The sequence below is a fragment of the Penicillium antarcticum genome (assembly GCF_028974205.1).
Source record: "Penicillium antarcticum strain IBT 31339 chromosome Unknown utg000003l_segment0_segment0, whole genome shotgun sequence".
Classification (NCBI taxonomy): domain Eukaryota; kingdom Fungi; phylum Ascomycota; class Eurotiomycetes; order Eurotiales; family Aspergillaceae; genus Penicillium; species Penicillium antarcticum.
Window position 1 is genome coordinate 1,260,882 of NW_026695301.1, and position 16,796 is coordinate 1,277,677.

A 16,796-nucleotide genomic window follows, 5' to 3' on the forward strand; every position below is an offset into this window, starting at 1 on the left:
TACATCTATCCAAGAACTGCAGCAAATATTCAAACATTGAATTATACATACAGTCCCCTAGATGGCAGCAACAGCGAAAGCGGCAGCAACACCGCCAACAGCAGCCCAGCGAGCATTGCCAGTCATCAGAGGCAAAGCAGCATTAGGCGACGAAGTCTGGGTACCAGTAGCAGAAGCACTGCTGCTCTCATTGGCGGAGGTAGAGGTACCAGTAGCAGTACCAGTGGAAGCAGAAGTAGTCATTCCAGATGCGCCAGTCGAAGAAGCAGTGGAAGCAGTAACCGAAGCACCTGTAGTAGCAGAAGCACCAGAGGTACCACTAGCAGTGATGCTAACAGGCAAAAGAGCGCCACCGGGGATCTCAGAGAGAGGAACAGCAGTGTTGTAAGCCGAGGAAATACCGCTCTCAACCATGCTTCCAGAGCAAGTCACGCTTGTGGCGTCGTAATTGCAGCGCTCGTCGAGAGTACTGTGATAGGAAGGGATCGTCAGCCTTACAGTCCTGTATACAAGATTGTGGAGAAATCGTGCTGATCTGCTGGTGGGCCACTTACATTCCTTCCATGCCGTAGTTGATTTGGGCGGTCGAAGAACCCTGGATAACGGTAACGCCACCGGGAGGGACGCCGCAGTCGACGGAGTCTTCGTCGGCGGCGCACTGGACGAGATAGGTAGTCATCTTGGCGCTCTATTTGGAGGGTTAGTTTCGGTCGCGCATTTCAATTGGAAAGGGGGCGAATCAGAACGTACAGATCCCATAACGCTGCCAACGAGGTCTTGCTGGTCGAATCCAGGCATGAAAAGAGTGACAGTATCAGCCGCGACGGCGGTGGCACCGGCCAGGAGAGCGAGAGAAGCAATATGCATGGTTGATTGATTTAATTATGATAACGTCAAGCGAGCGACAAAAGTTGGGAGGGTATAATGCAAGTAAAGGAAGAAACGAAGAAGCAGTCACAGCAATAGGGCCATGGCCCCCATTAAAAACAAAGATGGCATCCATGTCAGATTCGAAACTTGGCCAGCCCAGTCCAGTCGCAGTCTAAAGCTATTTCAGACATCTGCCGTAAACGGTGCTTTCCTATTGGCTAATCCATCATATTAGGAAGGCTAAAGCTGCAATCTAACCTGTCTGGGACTAGACTAGGCACTAGCGCCAGCCATAAACCTTGGACTAACCCCGATTAGGTATGTCGTACCCCTTGAAGGGTCAAATCTTTCGCCTCAGCCTCTTCGCCCCTAAAATTGGACTCTTTCCGGGGATTGATTCGGTTATATCCGGTGGGCTGACCATTAAGTTAACATGTTTGTCCATGTTTGCCGTGAGTTCCGACCATTGGTCCTTCCAATTGGAGGTAGAACGGCCAGGCCCTGTTTGTTTGCTGAATCCCCACCCATTCAATATTTCTTCACCCTAAAAATGGCGTCTTCATAAATCTGCCGGAGTGGCAAGTCCCGTGTTTGGTACGATCTGATCGGTTCCAATCCTCCTGCCGGAGATCCCGATTTCCATTTCAACGCCGCTTTGTCAAGCCCCTCGGTGCCTTAGGTACATGATTTGGGCCTTCTTGGCTTTTTAGCCGCAAGGGTTGGAGCCTCAAGAACTCCCCCAGGAAGTGATGTGCAATGAATGTCCCACGTTTGAACCATATCTGATTAGATGCCCTATCTATTGATGTCCCTATACCCTAATTTCCCATTTAGACCCTGAACCCCTTTACGCCACGTGAAGCTCACACTAAATCCACATGCCCGGAAGATAAAGCCCCCCAGGGTCCGGTCTCTGCATGCATACCCGGTAAGCCTGCGGGGTGGTTGGCTGAACCTCATATGCCAAGCTTCAAAGAGAGTAATGGTAAGCGATCAGATAGTGCCGTTCACCCACCCGCTGTTTAGTTCCCATACAAGGCTGTGGAGGCAGGGTACCATTGTGGCTGGCGGTGCAGGTGATTATGATTGATTGGAAAGCTCTATCCTGCGACATCCACGAGATGATATGATTTGATAGAGACCGTTGCTGCAATTCTCTTTTCAATGCTGGCCTCGCGTTTTGGGCTCACATTTGGTATCGCATTTGGTATCGCGTCTTTCGAGAGGCTTGGCAAGGCTCACTTTAAGCTTACGTTGTTTTTGAAAGAAGGACTGCAGTATTTCCTTGTATAAAGTCTACATACCCGCTGCTAGTCTCAAAAGTTTGCCCTACGATATAGGCAATTTGCTCACAAGAACCGCCGGCTCTTGATCCACTACAAGCATCTTATCAAAGCTTTCCCTAAAAAGGAGTCTGTCATCCTTTTTCTTCTTCAATATGTCAGAGAAGATCGACACAAACAATGATATTTACAGGCTGGCCGCCTGTCCCTTCATCATGGAAAGGAAGGGAGACTACGATGACGCCATTCAAATGTACAAAAGTGCAATCGAAATTCTTGGAGAGGCGACAAAAAGATTCAAGAAGGGAAACGTCCGCAAAGTCAACCGCAAGATGTTTGAACGTCAAGTCCAGGTTCATCGTGAACGCCTAGCCTACTTGGAAGGTCTCAAAAAGAAAGGCAGCTATGAAGGCATTATTCTGCCGCCAACGATCTTGGATGCAATGGCAGAAGTGGAGAAAGATAACGAAACGAGTTGGACACTGACTCAGGTATGCATAGAACAGCCCAATATCAACAGAAACACCCAGCCCACTAAGAATAACCGCATTCTAGATCCGCAAAGATCTCCACGCCTTCCGAGGAGAGGGACCAAGCCCAACTAATGCAGATCCCAGCACGGCGGAATTACACATTCAACCATTCCTCAATACAGACCCATCGACACGTCCAGTCTTCTCAACGACACTTCAACCTTCAACACCAACAATAACCTATCGCATCACCCATTCATCAGAGCTAGTCGACCTAGGCCTCCGGTCGCACTGGTTCTTCGTGAAAGACTCAACAAACACACACGTTCTCTACGCCCTCCAATGCCTCTGGAGCAACGAAGTACCAATCGTGGAAACAGTTTTGCGCCGTGCAGGCGAGTTCCTCCCCCAAATTGGCGCAACGATCGTCAAACTTCGAAAGCAAAAGGGCGGCTCATTCCGCCTGGAGACATGCACAATTCCAGATATGGGAGTCATCACTGAGATCCCCGATGGCGAGATGCAGCGGAAGGACTGGTCACCTCGGCGGTTTGAGTATGGCGGACGGAACTTTGTTTGGAAGAGTGGAGGTGCGGATGGGAAGAAGGGAGATGGAGGGATGTTTGGGGCGTTTGGGTTTGCTTGGGAGTCTTTGTATGAGACGAAGAGGGTTTGGGCTAAAGAAGGGAGTCGCACTGGCAAAATGGAGGATGAGACTGTTGGTCCAAGGCTTTGTTGGGGCGAGAAGAAGGGAGGAAATGGAGCTGATCACAGTATCCATATGGTCGGTGGATTGGATTTGTATTTCCGGGAGCATTTGCTTGCTGTGCAGTTGTCCAGATTGGCGCGGGTTAGTTATCCGCCTGCTAAGGATACTACTGGGATTGAGATTGCTGCTGCTGGAGTGGGATGGCTGTCTATCGCTACTTCCTTGGCTTAAGATCGACGAGGAGATGGTGACATCTCAAATTGTCTCTGTTGACTTGTATTGAAACTCTTACATTATTCGAAACAATGAGCAGTGCTGCAAGTATGATTCCAATTTATCTCTATTTCAATATTCAAATATTCATTTACTTCTTCGAATGGAAGTAATAAATGCTGCGAGACTTAAAGCACTATTCTCTGAGAACCATGAATAGACTTCTCACAATATCTTTTGCTGAGTTTGCGATGTGACATAAAGATAGAAAGACTAAGAGAACCCTTGGCTGGATTTTTGACTGCGCTAAAGGCAAGTTATGCGTCGCCCTTTGGTGGTATGCCCGGCAAAAAGTTCCCCCACTTGAATTGCCTCGATGCAATGCTTTCGCTGATCTCTCGCAATTGTCGCATATAATCAGACTCCAGCTCTGTGACGACAGGATCATTGCATTCATTTCCAAGGAAACATATCTCAAACACCTTGGAACTCTTTTCTTCGAGGTTTGCATACCGTGGTGGCCATTGAGGGAACCAGCGCTTATTCTCACCAGACTTGAGCGTTATTTTGTGTAGCTGTGAGAAGATGTTTCTGTGGCGAAGAAATTCTTCAACAAATGTCGCTATGGTGGCTTCGCTCAGTGGCGGTTTCCATTGATCTGAATCTGATCCAAGTATTGACTGACTTTCTATGTTCAAAAGATCAGACGCGACATGAAGGCGTAGATGGCGGACGCCGGTGAATCCTTTTGCTAAAGCTGCAAGGATACCTTCAGGCTAAAGGGGAAAGCCAATTAGCTAGCATTCTGACATATTATTTTTGGTGAAATACTTGCCCATCCATCGTCCCAAGTGATATCAATCTCCAAGCTTTGTAGGCATCGGCATTCCTGATCCAACAATTGAACATCTTCTAGCGCAAGGTTACTCCTTGTTGTATCATGCTCTTCAATCTCATGCAGGCGGAGATGATTTAAAGCAGGGTGGTGAGCAACAGCATCCATCCGTGGCAACTTGCCCGTCACATCCAGTCTCTCAAGTGTATCAAATGATAACAAGAACTGCTCTAACTCCCCACATTCGCCATCAGTCGTGCCTTCAGCTTCAAAGATGACGAGTTCTTTTAGCAAAAGGGGGGAGCCAGTAATGCTCTTCAGAAACCCCTTATTCTCCGTCAGATGGAGTGACCTTAAAGTTTGCCAAGGAAGCTTTGTCCTCCAACTGAGCATCTCCTCCGCGTAAACATAATATCCGCTTAATGAGAGACTCTCTAGGGGAGGGAAACTCTCCTTTTCGAGCAAATTCAAAGGTGAAAAATATAGCGGATGTCGTGGGCCCATGACACATCCCCCAAATCGGCGTTGTACCGAGATAACCAGGGTCTGAAGATTCAGAAAAGCGAGAAAGAGCTCACGAGGAGCGAGGGTCAACGGTGAGTCCTCCGGGTCCCCATCGCGAATGAAATCAGGGGAAATACTAATACTCAAAGTACGCAATGAAGGCACTTGGCGGTCGACCTTAGTCCGGCCGATTTCGTGGAACAAATGAAGCCTCGGCGAATTTTCATGGTCACGAATCGTATCCAGAAACATATCCGTCAATGGCAACTCCTCTTTTAAGCTGTGCATTTGAAGGTTAGTAGATATAGAATAGATCGGAATCCGACTCACTAGATATTTTCAAGATTTGGCAGTATTTTCACCAAGCCAGTAAAGTCGTCCAGTCTTTTCAGGCTCTTTGCTGGGTCTTCCCTCGTCTGCTTGGCCGCAAGTGTCACGTCACGCACCCAAGCTCTCAGGTTGGTATTTTCCTCATTCATGAGATGACAATAGAGACCAAATGTGGCACTTTCATCATGGATGTCGCCAGAATCTGGATCCAAGGTAATCTTTTTATTATCTCTGAAACTGCGGAGGACAACTGAACGGTATAACACAGGGGTAGCCAAGGCACGGAAAAATTCCGACACCGCGCATACAGCTAGAAGATCTTCTTGAGAGAGAAACTATACAAATTGTTATTAGAGAGGCATTCAAACTCGATTTATGCGGGACTTAAATACGTACTTGTCGAACAATGAGGTACCAAACCTCGTTGCTGAGGCCTCGTGGGCTGATTTGTTCCATTTTCTTTCAGCTTCAACCCCGAGGGCGAATATGAGCAGCCAAATTCTGTACTACCAAAAATACGAAGTTCAATAAATGAGGGGAAGAGAAAGGTGTGCAATGTCTGCAGAATGTGGCTCCCCTGCAGCCCCCGACCGTCTTTTTATATGCAATAGGTCGCGTGCAGAAATGGTGCAAAAGCGAGGAGCTTAGATCTCTCAAGGCTCCAGAAATGTTAGCCTGAACGGAACTTTGAGGACCGCTTATCACCCAAGAAGTCAAGTGTTGCCTAAGTGTTGCCTGAGTGTTGCGCACGGCCGACTGGCCTCCGCGAATGCAGAAGTGGGGTCAGCTAAGAGGCTCAAGGATGGAATGACTCAAAAAGGACAATTCAGACGCGCACTGGCGAGTCACTCTAAGTAACGACACGGCTTTATTCGAAATTGGCTTTCATGCTTTACGCAAAGGAGTGAAGGTCAACTTATCGTGCCTCGTTGGCCATACAACATGTTTCCTATTTTGGCAGGTTTCCAGAATACAATACGCCGTGGGCATAAGCTCGTTAGTATAAAGAAGCTGTCCTCACCAAATCCTGTCCTGCTCGTTTCTATAGCCCATGCCTTAAGCTACAGCAAAGTACACAACTAGCATCACTGTTTTACACTCCTCTTTTGATTCTCAGCCCCATCGCCAAGGTGGTAGCCCAAAAAGTGGGTATTTTCCAAATTCTTAATTATTGACGTTACTGTTACTCATATTAATCCTGCCGTGCGCCGCCTCAGCGGAGCTAGGTGTGATTTTCACATCCTATTCAGCTTGCCTCTTCAGAATTACTACCTAGCCCACTTAATATTATGGCTCTTTCCCCTGGATTTCCGGGCCGCGTCTGGAAATGAGATCTCATCGCTCCACGCGCCTGACTCGCGTGGCTTAGGATCTCGACCCGTGTATAAACATGAGGTGCCGTCACCCCTACAATCACCTCCACCACCGTCCCTATCCCGACCTTCTGCACTAATCCCTCGATCTCCAAGGGATTCATCATGCCGCCACCTGCTGCCGCCTGCTATGACAGACCTTAAACTAGTCATGGATTACGACTCGTTGCCACTCACTCCTTTCTGTTATTTCGTCGCCCCTGAACCTTTGGAATTTCAGGGGCCCAAGCTATTCCACCACTTCATGGACTTGCCTCTGGAAATCCATCGGGTCATCTTTCGATACTGCGATACGCCAACGCTTTTTCATCTTATGCATACGTCCTCTTACATACGATATGAATGCTTTGACCTTTTCTGGGAGCCTGATCACAACACCTGGTATCGACCTGAATATGCGGACAGGTTGTTTGATTATAAGTTCTTTCCAATTTATCACTGCCCTACGTTTGCCTCTCGCATCACGAAGGTAGAAATAGGCTTTTCTTTTCGGCAACTAGATCGAATGGCGCACAGAGGACAGGCGTTCTGGGATAAGCTGCAGCAACTCTTTCCCTCCATACAACATGTGGTCTTGAGTGACAATGGCCCAGAACTGTTACCGCCTACCTTTCCCTCCCCAATTTCTGACCTTTTGACGTTAGCATCGCCAAACATCACGGCTTTCGTTGCGTTTCAGTATGGCGGATACGAGGGTGCTCTACGCTACAGGCTATGGAAGGTCGAATCTGGAACGTGTTGGAGCATTATCCAAGATCCCTGGACACCAATGCGAGTCATGCTTCCCGCAAAGAAAGTTCCACTTAGCCTGCTAAATGACTTTTTGTTAATCGAACGAGTGGCAGTGGCTCTAGTCCGTGAAATGAGGGGTAGGGATTGGCTAGTATTGGAGACCTATGGGCGTTATTCTGATAGTAGTGGGATCGATTGTCCAGATCCTGGGTGCAACGCTAAGTTTACCACCTTGGAAAAGTTAAAGATGCACATCTGGCATGATTCGCATGAAGGTCTCCGGGATTCCTACGGGTTTAGCATGATGACGTACCACCGAAATACCCCTATTGAGGTGAAGGCTACTCTTGATGCAAAACAACGTCGCTTGGATGAGATGAGTTTCATTCGGACTGTGCTGCGAGATGAACTGCGTGAGCAGTACCACAAGCACGGGGAGTCTGGGGGACGGCAATTCGAAGAAGCCTTGACTGGCCAAATGAAAAAGCATGGATATCTTGCACCCGACAAATCACTGGACGACCTGGAATTATGGAATGATCTTGCCGGACTGTTTGAATATGATACGGACGACTATCCAGAGTATCCTGATGAGAAGGATTTTGACCGGGATTACCCGGGGGAGGAGGATGTTGATCATGAGTATGCTGGGGAAGAATACTTTGATTAAGATCAATTTCATGAATGAGAGTGGAGAAGAAGTAATCAAACCCACACTTGAAATTCCAATTCTGTCGGGTGGGGGTGATCTATGGCCTAACTGGCTTTGGCCTAATATGTTTCATTACCGGCTTAGCATTAGGGTTTGACATTGTTTTTTCGTGCAAATCATGGGAGCGTTCTTCGAATTGAGCTGTAAATCAGTCACATTTTCTGTTGCGGGATGAAAACGTCTGTGACCGCAGGCGTATACACTGGCAGGGATATAGCAACTTTTTGCCAGGCTGATATTGTTCCAACAATACTAGCCCTGCTTTTTATCTTTCCATTCATGTAAAAGTGACGTTACTTGGTTTTGGCCCAGTGGTATTCAATACCAAACTAAGACTACCAGTGAGACTGAATTCATGTTTCGGTAGTAAAAGTCCATATGGACCTTCGCAGAAATTTGGCTTGTTTTTCAGAGACGTATTATGAGTTTTTCCACGAGCTTTGACTTCTGTGGTCCTGTTCAAACGTGTTATGGATTAAATTTGAAACTAATCTTATATTTGGCTATGTAAAACTGAAAATAGAGTCCTGAGCCCACTGAATGTTGTCGAACCATGCCAGGAAATCCGGATTCCCCTGTGAATCACACTCATGGAGCCAGCTTTCAGGTAGATCAAGGTCGGAACTTAATGAAGCAGCTTCAGAAGAAACAGTGGAATGGATTTTGTCAAGCACCCAGCGAATATATGTTGCACCTTGTTGAACGGTATCATAATTTCCTTGGTACGGCTGGACCTGGAAGGTCAAATGCGAAAGATAAGCATTGAGCTTTTGGATAATGAGTGTTCGAACGTTTGAGGATAGTGGTGCTAGAGATGGAAACGATATCCCAGAGCTGTGGTCGGAGAGTAGTTTCGAGGTCAGAATGCCGGCGGCAGGAAGACCCATGTAGCATAACTGAAGGAAAAATGATTAGCGATTGGACTGTGGCTGTGAGAAAAATCGGCATGTCTTACATCCCAAGAAATTCCCACAGGCGATTTATCTGATCTAGTTTGTATGGCGATAGTGGTGTCCACCAATGTGGTGATAATCTCAAGGGAGCTGTCAATGAGACCTTGTGAGGCTGTCCCAACACGCTTCAATAGGATTCGGTGCAGTAAAAATTCCTGATACGTAAATTCTACATGAGCGAATGCGCGGCCTTCGTCTCGTGGGGATGTGTAAACTCCCGCCGCAGCTTGCTCCGGAGACCATTGCATAAACGAGGGAAGTTTTTGTTGTGTCTGGCGACATTCTTGTATCAACTTTCTGCTCAGCTCTTGCAGTCAGCCCTTGTTTTCAAAATCAAACGAGACTTATAATGAATACGAACTCGACTTTGGCCGGAATATCCGTTATATCTGGGCTCAGAGATAACTCAAGAATACTTTCCCGCAACAGACACGCGAGCAGCGCGACACGAAGCTTAGCGGCAACAGTCAGATTGCCATCGGTATTCCATCCGTCGGCGTCGACGTTTTGAAAGCCATTCTCTCCGTCGCTTCGGGGGCGAACCATTTCATCATACGTAATATCAAGGGGAAGTGGAAGACTGCAGTATCGAGAGCATATGCGTGGGGGACGCCCTAGAAAAGTCACCAGGTCCTTATCCATTCCATAAGCACAAGCCATGATCCGCTTTCGTAATTCCACGAGGAAGAACGGGATGCTTTGATCGACATGTTCTCCAGATTGGTGTAGACCAAATCCGTAAATAACTGTGGATATGTCTCCGAGCTTTTGCCAGACCCGGTAGTCTAGGTAATATTTAGCCAGGTCCTCTCTGCCTTGGTGATAACTACTAAAGAACATAACGTACCAGTGTAGCCAAACATCATGGCTAAAAGAGATATTTGCTGGGTTGTCAACCAGCAAAGTGTGTCACTAGCTGCTCCGATGGCATTGCAAAATTGCCAGCAAGTATCACTCACGGTGCAGGCAATGCTTGTAAGCTTGCTTTTTTCAAGCTTCCATGGGTTGCGATGTGTGAAGATCGGGTCGTCATCACGAATATGAAATAATGCTGATCCTAACATGACGAAGACAAGCCCAACTGTTTCCCATCTAGCCGCTGTCGAGTCGAAATACTGTACCAAATCCATTTCTGAAGTTGTCCGAATATCCTCTGATGTGTTGGCGAAAATCTGACGAGACAGTTTGAGTAACGACGCATGTGTATCCTGGGAGCCACGCACTGCCGAATCGTACATTTGTTCAACAGAATTGAGTAACGCTCGATTCAGAGGAGGACCCAAAACCCATCCTGGGGCTATCTTGTCCTTCGATTCAATAATCTCAGAGAACCAGCGGATCTTCTGCAAATGTGACAAGATCTGAGCTCCTAGCAATACTTGATTTGAATCGCTAGATGGGCATGCACTATGTGCTACTGTTGAGCCCAATAGGCGGCCTGGTCCCTCAACAGGCAGGCTATCTTCATACTCACTGAAGATATCTTGAGGTGAAACCAAGCCCAGAAAGCCCGGTTTGAGAGTTCGCTTTTCCTTCGGAGCCCATTGCTCGATTTGCTGATCGCATACCGAATTCTCATCCGTGGCTGGTGAATTGGACGGGCTTAGAGCAGCCGTTCTGGAGATTCTCTGGTCGACACGGAATACCAGTTGACTGTCCAAACGTCTCTTTGGCTTTCGAGGGATCGCCTTGGGGGCCCGGGGTTGAGTCAGCGGAGCAGGATGATAGAAGCATCGCTCGCCCCGTCCGAGGCATCGACTGCAGATGGGGCTTTGGTGGTCGCATCGTAGTTTGGACTTCCGACAAGGCTCGCATGATGACAGCTGTCCATTTCGGCGAGTTGTTGCCATTTTTACTTCTTAGATTCTTTGAGGACGAAAATATAGACCAAGAGTTGTTCGCCCTAGGCATCTAGGGGTTTGGGCAGGTCAAATGATGGTAGATCGGAGTTCGCTGGCGTCGGACTTGAGCGGAGCTCAAGTTGACCTTTCCTAATCAGGAGATTTCGGGCTTGAACTCCGAGTGGATAAGAGCCTCGTGTCTTGTGAGCGATTGTTCGTAATGAACAAAAACGGTATTTGAGGCTGCATAAGTATTGAAGGGGGAACTTCGTATCGGGAGTTTTTGTGCATTGACTACGAGACAAACCCCCTTTTCTGAGTATGGAGTTATAGCGCAGGCAAGCCCTCAGAGATGTCCACAGATGTCACTCAATCTGTTCGACAGCCTCAATTATAACGAGAGTTTTCGCCACTGCTGTCAATACCAAATTTCGTATGAATCATGATTGACTTGCTAAGTATAATGACACAAGCCTCCCTGGAAATTGTCGACTGGGTAGTTCTCACAAATGGATACGACCTGTTCTCTTTCGCTCCTCCAAAGTTAGGGCAGCTATATGCTTTGGATACTTACAATGAGAATGGGTTCAATGAGAATAAATATTTGTCGGAACTATCCTCTTTGAATGCAAATTATACCACGTTCCTTTATTGTGTGCTATCTGTTTCCAGAGTATCATGTTACAGTCGACTTCAAAGATGAGTCATACCCCACGTACTAATGACGGCTCTGCAGTAGCAGTGCTGCTTTGAAAAAAGACATCCCTAGTCTACCAAACTTTTGGTTTACGACAAAGCTCGACATTTTAGCTTGTTAGAGACTATCGTCAGAGATACTAGAACTTGAAAGATCAAGATAGCAAGCACATAGGCAATCAATAATTGAAAAGTAGAGATGATTTGAGACGTGCTATGTGCTCCCATGGTCAACTGCCAGGCAAAAGATTGAGAAACAAGATTTAGTTACCCTGAGCAAAGCATTCTGCAGCCCTCATCGCCGTAGCTCTCATGGAGTCCCCGAATTCCCCAGCATATCCTAGCTCAAGTTTCTTATACGTGTCCCCGCCTTGTCCAAAAGACCAGGCTAACACTGCGGCCGGACGTTCATCATAACTCGGACAAACATCCAAGAATTGTCTCAGCGGTCCTTCTTTGATTGGAACCTGATCTGGGAGCAGATTTAGAGCATAAAATGCAACCCGCGGGATTGTGGCCTCGGGATACCGCATCGTTACCGCAACGAAATATCCCCGTGGATCGATCAGTTTCTGTATATCCTCAAATTCAGTCTTAGTAGGTGGTTCAGATCCTGCGAGGCCTGTGATTTGGTCAGCCTGATCCTTGGATAAGTCTCCCTGGACCAGAAAATAGATGTTCAATGTGTTTTTATGGTAGTCAACAGAGACAAACCATACCATATTGAATCCAAGACCCTGGAGAGTAGGCAGATGTGATTGTAGGGTCGATGGTATTCCCGGCGCCGTGAGAAGCTCCTTGACGGGTCGAAGCGCTACCAAGTGTAGCCAGGTTTTGACCAGTCCCGCATTGGCATCAAAATCACACCACTGCTGGGGCTCGTTCTGGTATAGAGAGCACCATATTTCCAGAGGGGTTAGCATTTGATGCTCAGGGTCCAAAAGCTTCCCTTCTTTGGCCATCGAAAGGGTATCCACATTCTTATGAATGAACAATCGATAATTGAGGGCATCTCCAGGCCGGTCGGTTGCGCGGAAAATGATGACTTCGTTACGGAAATAATCCTCGAAAACGTTCAAGACAGCAACAGTGGATGACTCGGAGTAAGCAGCATTGGTGGCATTTGCTATCTTCTTGATATCGTTCAGGAACTCAGATCGGGAGTAGACAGGAGTAATTATAGCAGAAGTTATTGTGGAGGTCATGTCGTCAGTAGAAGAGAATTGGCGGCGTACACTGGATCTTCGAACCGCATTACGGGGCATCTTCCCTTTTTGTGCGTTCGTGGAGCATAAATAGTAGTGACCTGTCACATAGGATGAATACCCCTTCGTGATAAGCGGATCTCCATGTCCATTTACCTAACCATTTTAAGGAAGGCGTGGTATTTGTATTTGGCTTACCGCTATTCCGGAACCTATGCTCGATGTCTCGTAAATTCAAGTAGCCAGAATGGGGGAATAAAAAGTCGTCGAATGTAGTGCTCCTCTTGGCAACACTAAGTTCCTATTAATGCTATCAAAGCAATGAGCGGCGATTAAAATGTCGGAAATTTAGTTCTTAGTGGGTATATGTTCGAAACACATATGTTCTAGGTATGAAGCATCTCTCCGCATGTTAGGTTAGTCCGCTTTGATCATTATGGATTCTATTTAGCCAAAATTGTGTAATATTATTGAGCATAGTAGCTTTATTCCTGCTTGAATTCATTCTTTAGTGGCTAGAAACTCGTGGAGCAGATCGGTTGTTTAATCACATAGTCATGAGTAATAAATGGCTACATTCTCTTAGTCCATGAAACAGGTTTGACAAGAGGACTTCGTCGGATACACGTACAGAGAAATAGGGAAGTTTCGACCGCTTATGCAGACTCATATTGAACGTACCAAAAATAGCATTGGGACACACGTAACTGATGAACTAAGGAAGATTGATTAATTGGGAAAGAGTGATGAATAGAGGGAGTGGTGAATTGGGGAGCAGTCGACTGCATGTGAAATTCGTCTACCTCAAGATGAAATCTAGTAGCCTTGAGAATCTCTGTGCATACTGAAAAGTTTCCAAAAAAGGCCATAATTTTGGCACTTTGTTTTGTAGATATTAAAACCCCTTTATCCGAATACGTATATACCCATACTTTCCCAATCTCCTTCCATTGCGCGATCATTTTGTCTCTTCTTCGGGTGGAAGAGGCGAAGACGGATCTACGACAATGGTCGGGATAGAATTGGACACATTGGCCACCTTTGAGTCTTGGTCCCCACCGATTTTGGTAGCGGTATATCCAGAATCTCCAGGCAACTCAGCTTGGGGTCCATCTGAGATTTGTCCAGCAGGAAGCTCAGCCGGTGCAGATGGAATCTGTTCATTGGGCATTTCAACTGGCGCCTGCGACGGGCCAGACGCAATCACGGCGCCGGTATCAAGCTCCGCTTTCTGGTACATGGGGTCGCCATTATCAAGTTCGGGTTTTACCATACCAACTGGAACCCCGGAGCTCTTCTTAGGCGTGTCTTCGGACATTCTCGGGGGTTCAGGTGTAGCTGCAGCCGCAGTTTTCCTTAACTGGTTGCGTCGGTACCACCAAATAAACATCACCACAGCAATAAGGATGACACCAAGTGGAACACCTATTCCAATTCCAATTTTGGCTCCAGTTGATAATCCCGTGCTTTCGCCATCATTAACTATTTCCCCTCCATTCACCAAGCATATAGGATATGCTGTAAAAGTCGCCGTTGTTTTGGACTCTTGCGAGGTCACCGCCTTGTCTCCGTCTCCGTTTCGTAAATCTCGCTTTGTGTTGCTAGCCTCAATATAACCGGTGAAGTCAGACACGGTAGTTCTTGAGCATGTTCCGTCTGAGGTGGTGTACAGTCGTCGTGTGCTGACAGTTGTAGCAGTGCTAACACACCCTTTGCCCCCATATCGATATCCACTAGACTAGATATTAGCCGAACCGTTGTCATTTCAATCAACCTTTTCTTCTAGAAAGTTTGACACCACGACCTTTCCGCTTCGTTGAGGTTGATGAAGTAAAAAACTTACGATGGACAACATACTGTGGCAATTTGACCATCGCGCACGGTAGCTCCCATTCGACCAATATTGTGTGATGGGGATAGGCCCCTCTGGCCAGCGCTGGTGGTATAATTTGCGGTCCATCCAGATGGACAGGCATTACCGGGAGTGAAGACATTATTCACTCCCGCGCCAGTAAACACACCTTTGATACCATCTGGGTAGCAAGATGAGGCCCAATTCCATACCTTTGCGGAAGTTGCGCCAGTCGGAACGCCCTTGGTGACACAGACAGCCCCCCATGCCAAAAGGGCGTTGTCTGTGTTGTAACTGACCCAGTTCGCGGTGGCACACTTCGACGGTGGCGAGAACGTGGTCGTAAGTGGACCAAAATGGGCAATCGTAAGATCCGAAGCAGGTGTTGTTGTCATTGTTCCGAGTTATAATGCATGCTGAAAGAAAGTACGAGAAGCAAAAATCATGGGCCCGGAGAAAACAGCACCAGCCTACGAAAAGGGTGGGAACAGGACCCTGTGGAGTATGGGATCAACGGGCTGAATCTCCAATTTGGACCCTCCCCGCTTGGATTGGCAAGGATCTGACACGGCACAAACGGAGTTAAGGTGGGAACGTTCAGCCGCCCCTCGCATAGCAACCATACGCTAAAATTCATGCGGCTCATATTCGAGTTTGGGAAAAAGAATCCCAAGGAGTCTATAGATTGGCTTGTAAAATGTTTCGGCGTCAATGATTTCGATTTGCTGGTTCTATTAGGACAGCATACGGGATTTCTCATTTTGGTTCTAACTGGAAATGCTGAATTGAAGCGAGGTCCGAGGGTTTGTCGGACGCGAAACCCTGACTTACCTACCAATCATAGCCTCTTAGTTGTTAAAACATTGCTATGGCCTCGCAACACTGCCCCTACATCTCTCCTCTTTCGAACCAATTAGCAGGCGGTACCTCGGCGCCTTAGCCGAGGGAAAGCTTAAGTGAGCCAAGGCCCCCACTGCTTCCGAGTAAGAAGGCATTTTCCTCATGTCTACATTAATATCATAATAACAACTACAACCATAGCAAGAACAGCCCTCAAGATTCTAACATGTATGTCTCCAGCTGCATCTCAAGCTGGAGTTACTTCACTCAGCTACATTGGTCTTGTAGCCCTGGCTTGTCTAGCTCTTCACTTCACCCGCCAAGCAACAACATTCTTCCTTCCCAGCAAACTAAAAGCCCGCTACAACCATTCCGGTACCAATTGGGCCCTTGTAACAGGCGCCAGATTCCAGAACAGTGGAAAGACCCCCAGGAAAGTTTCGCATCGGGTAAATTGACAATATCGTTCTGGCTGTCAACATACATAAAGGCATCTCCCCTCACGCGGTAACAGCACAGCAAGATTTAAATCATGGGATATGCTACGTATAGCCCAGATACTGCCATGGAAGCAACATTGTGGAGTGCAACGAAGAGCCAATATAATGAGAGCCAGGAGTGCGCTCACAACCACGGAATGGGCGATAGAGTAGATTGGTAAATTGCGAGAAGGAGAGACCTGAAAAACCATCTGTTAATAAAATACCTCAATTGAAATCGATTTGTTCATTTGGCCCCACCAATGCCACTCCAACATGCCCGTGTCTCGAGAGAAGGATAAGTTGGCGAGGCATTGCGGCTAGCAGACAAGCAATACAGCAAGAATATACTATTGTAACCATCTGATGGTCGCCTCAAGCTTATTGTAGTCATCAGCCCAGAAACGAGCAGAACCAGCCCAGTCCCCTTGCAACTCCTCTCGACTCAAACTTTGTTTGTCTGGGGTGGGCAGTAGCGTTTGCATTTAATAGTGCCCTAGAAACGGGACTTGGGACCGAGTGGATCTAAAAGACGGAATATGGCGGACTGAAGCTCACTTGCGAGGGTTTTAAGGTGCAAGTGTGGACAACTGACTCACTAACAATGTAGATTTGTTAAGGGCAAAATGGTTGATGTTGGATTAACGCACGTGAGTACTGTGATGCTTAAGGTCAACAACCTTTGTCAAGACAACCTTTTTCGGGGACCGAAAAAACAGAAAATCTATCTATGAGCCAATTCAGATGTTTGAGAAAATTACACAACTTGATAATTTGGTATGCCATAGCTTTCTGGCGATTTACACCGGGGCGGAACACTGGTATGCCACAGCTTGTCAAATGAGATATTCGAAAAGTAATGGAAATTTAATGTAGAACACAATTCTACCAAAAAT

General features: G+C 47.1%; 7 protein-coding genes across 7 annotated transcripts; 2 read left to right on the forward strand and 5 right to left on the reverse strand.

The window, feature by feature from the left end:
* Positions 1–57: 57 nt before the first annotated feature.
* Positions 58–867, reverse strand: N7508_003191 (uncharacterized protein; the record flags this gene model as incomplete). The annotated part of the gene is made up of 3 exons (XM_058461257.1): positions 58–469; positions 555–688; positions 751–867. The coding sequence occupies 3 exons, from the start codon at positions 865–867 to the stop codon at positions 58–60; spliced, it is 663 nt and encodes a 220-aa protein (XP_058321834.1).
* A 1,441-nt stretch (positions 868–2,308) lies between these two features.
* Positions 2,309–3,566, forward strand: N7508_003192 (uncharacterized protein; the record flags this gene model as incomplete). Its single annotated transcript, XM_058461258.1, has 2 exons — positions 2,309–2,644; positions 2,709–3,566. The coding sequence occupies 2 exons, from the start codon at positions 2,309–2,311 to the stop codon at positions 3,564–3,566; spliced, it is 1,194 nt and encodes a 397-aa protein (XP_058321835.1).
* Positions 3,567–3,865: 299 nt separating this feature from the next.
* On the reverse strand, positions 3,866–5,673 carry N7508_003193 (uncharacterized protein; the record flags this gene model as incomplete). Its single annotated transcript, XM_058461259.1, has 4 exons — positions 3,866–4,324; positions 4,456–5,167; positions 5,218–5,552; positions 5,614–5,673. The coding sequence occupies 4 exons, from the start codon at positions 5,671–5,673 to the stop codon at positions 3,866–3,868; spliced, it is 1,566 nt and encodes a 521-aa protein (XP_058321836.1).
* A 1,896-nt stretch (positions 5,674–7,569) lies between these two features.
* Positions 7,570–7,992, forward strand: N7508_003194 (uncharacterized protein; the record flags this gene model as incomplete). Its single annotated transcript, XM_058461260.1, has 1 exon — positions 7,570–7,992. One exon carries the CDS (start codon positions 7,570–7,572, stop codon positions 7,990–7,992), a length of 423 nt encoding a protein of 140 aa, XP_058321837.1.
* Positions 7,993–8,537: 545 nt separating this feature from the next.
* On the reverse strand, positions 8,538–10,837 carry N7508_003195 (uncharacterized protein; the record flags this gene model as incomplete). Its single annotated transcript, XM_058461261.1, has 4 exons — positions 8,538–8,930; positions 8,990–9,284; positions 9,349–9,772; positions 9,835–10,837. The coding sequence occupies 4 exons, from the start codon at positions 10,835–10,837 to the stop codon at positions 8,538–8,540; spliced, it is 2,115 nt and encodes a 704-aa protein (XP_058321838.1).
* A 950-nt stretch (positions 10,838–11,787) lies between these two features.
* On the reverse strand, positions 11,788–12,729 carry N7508_003196 (secondary metabolism biosynthetic enzyme; the record flags this gene model as incomplete). Its single annotated transcript, XM_058461262.1, has 1 exon — positions 11,788–12,729. The coding sequence occupies one exon, from the start codon at positions 12,727–12,729 to the stop codon at positions 11,788–11,790; it is 942 nt and encodes a 313-aa protein (XP_058321839.1).
* Positions 12,730–13,687: 958 nt separating this feature from the next.
* N7508_003197 (uncharacterized protein) lies at positions 13,688–14,976 on the reverse strand (the record flags this gene model as incomplete). The annotated part of the gene is made up of 2 exons (XM_058461263.1): positions 13,688–14,462; positions 14,573–14,976. The coding sequence occupies 2 exons, from the start codon at positions 14,974–14,976 to the stop codon at positions 13,688–13,690; spliced, it is 1,179 nt and encodes a 392-aa protein (XP_058321840.1).
* Between the last annotated feature and the right edge of the window lie 1,820 nt (positions 14,977–16,796).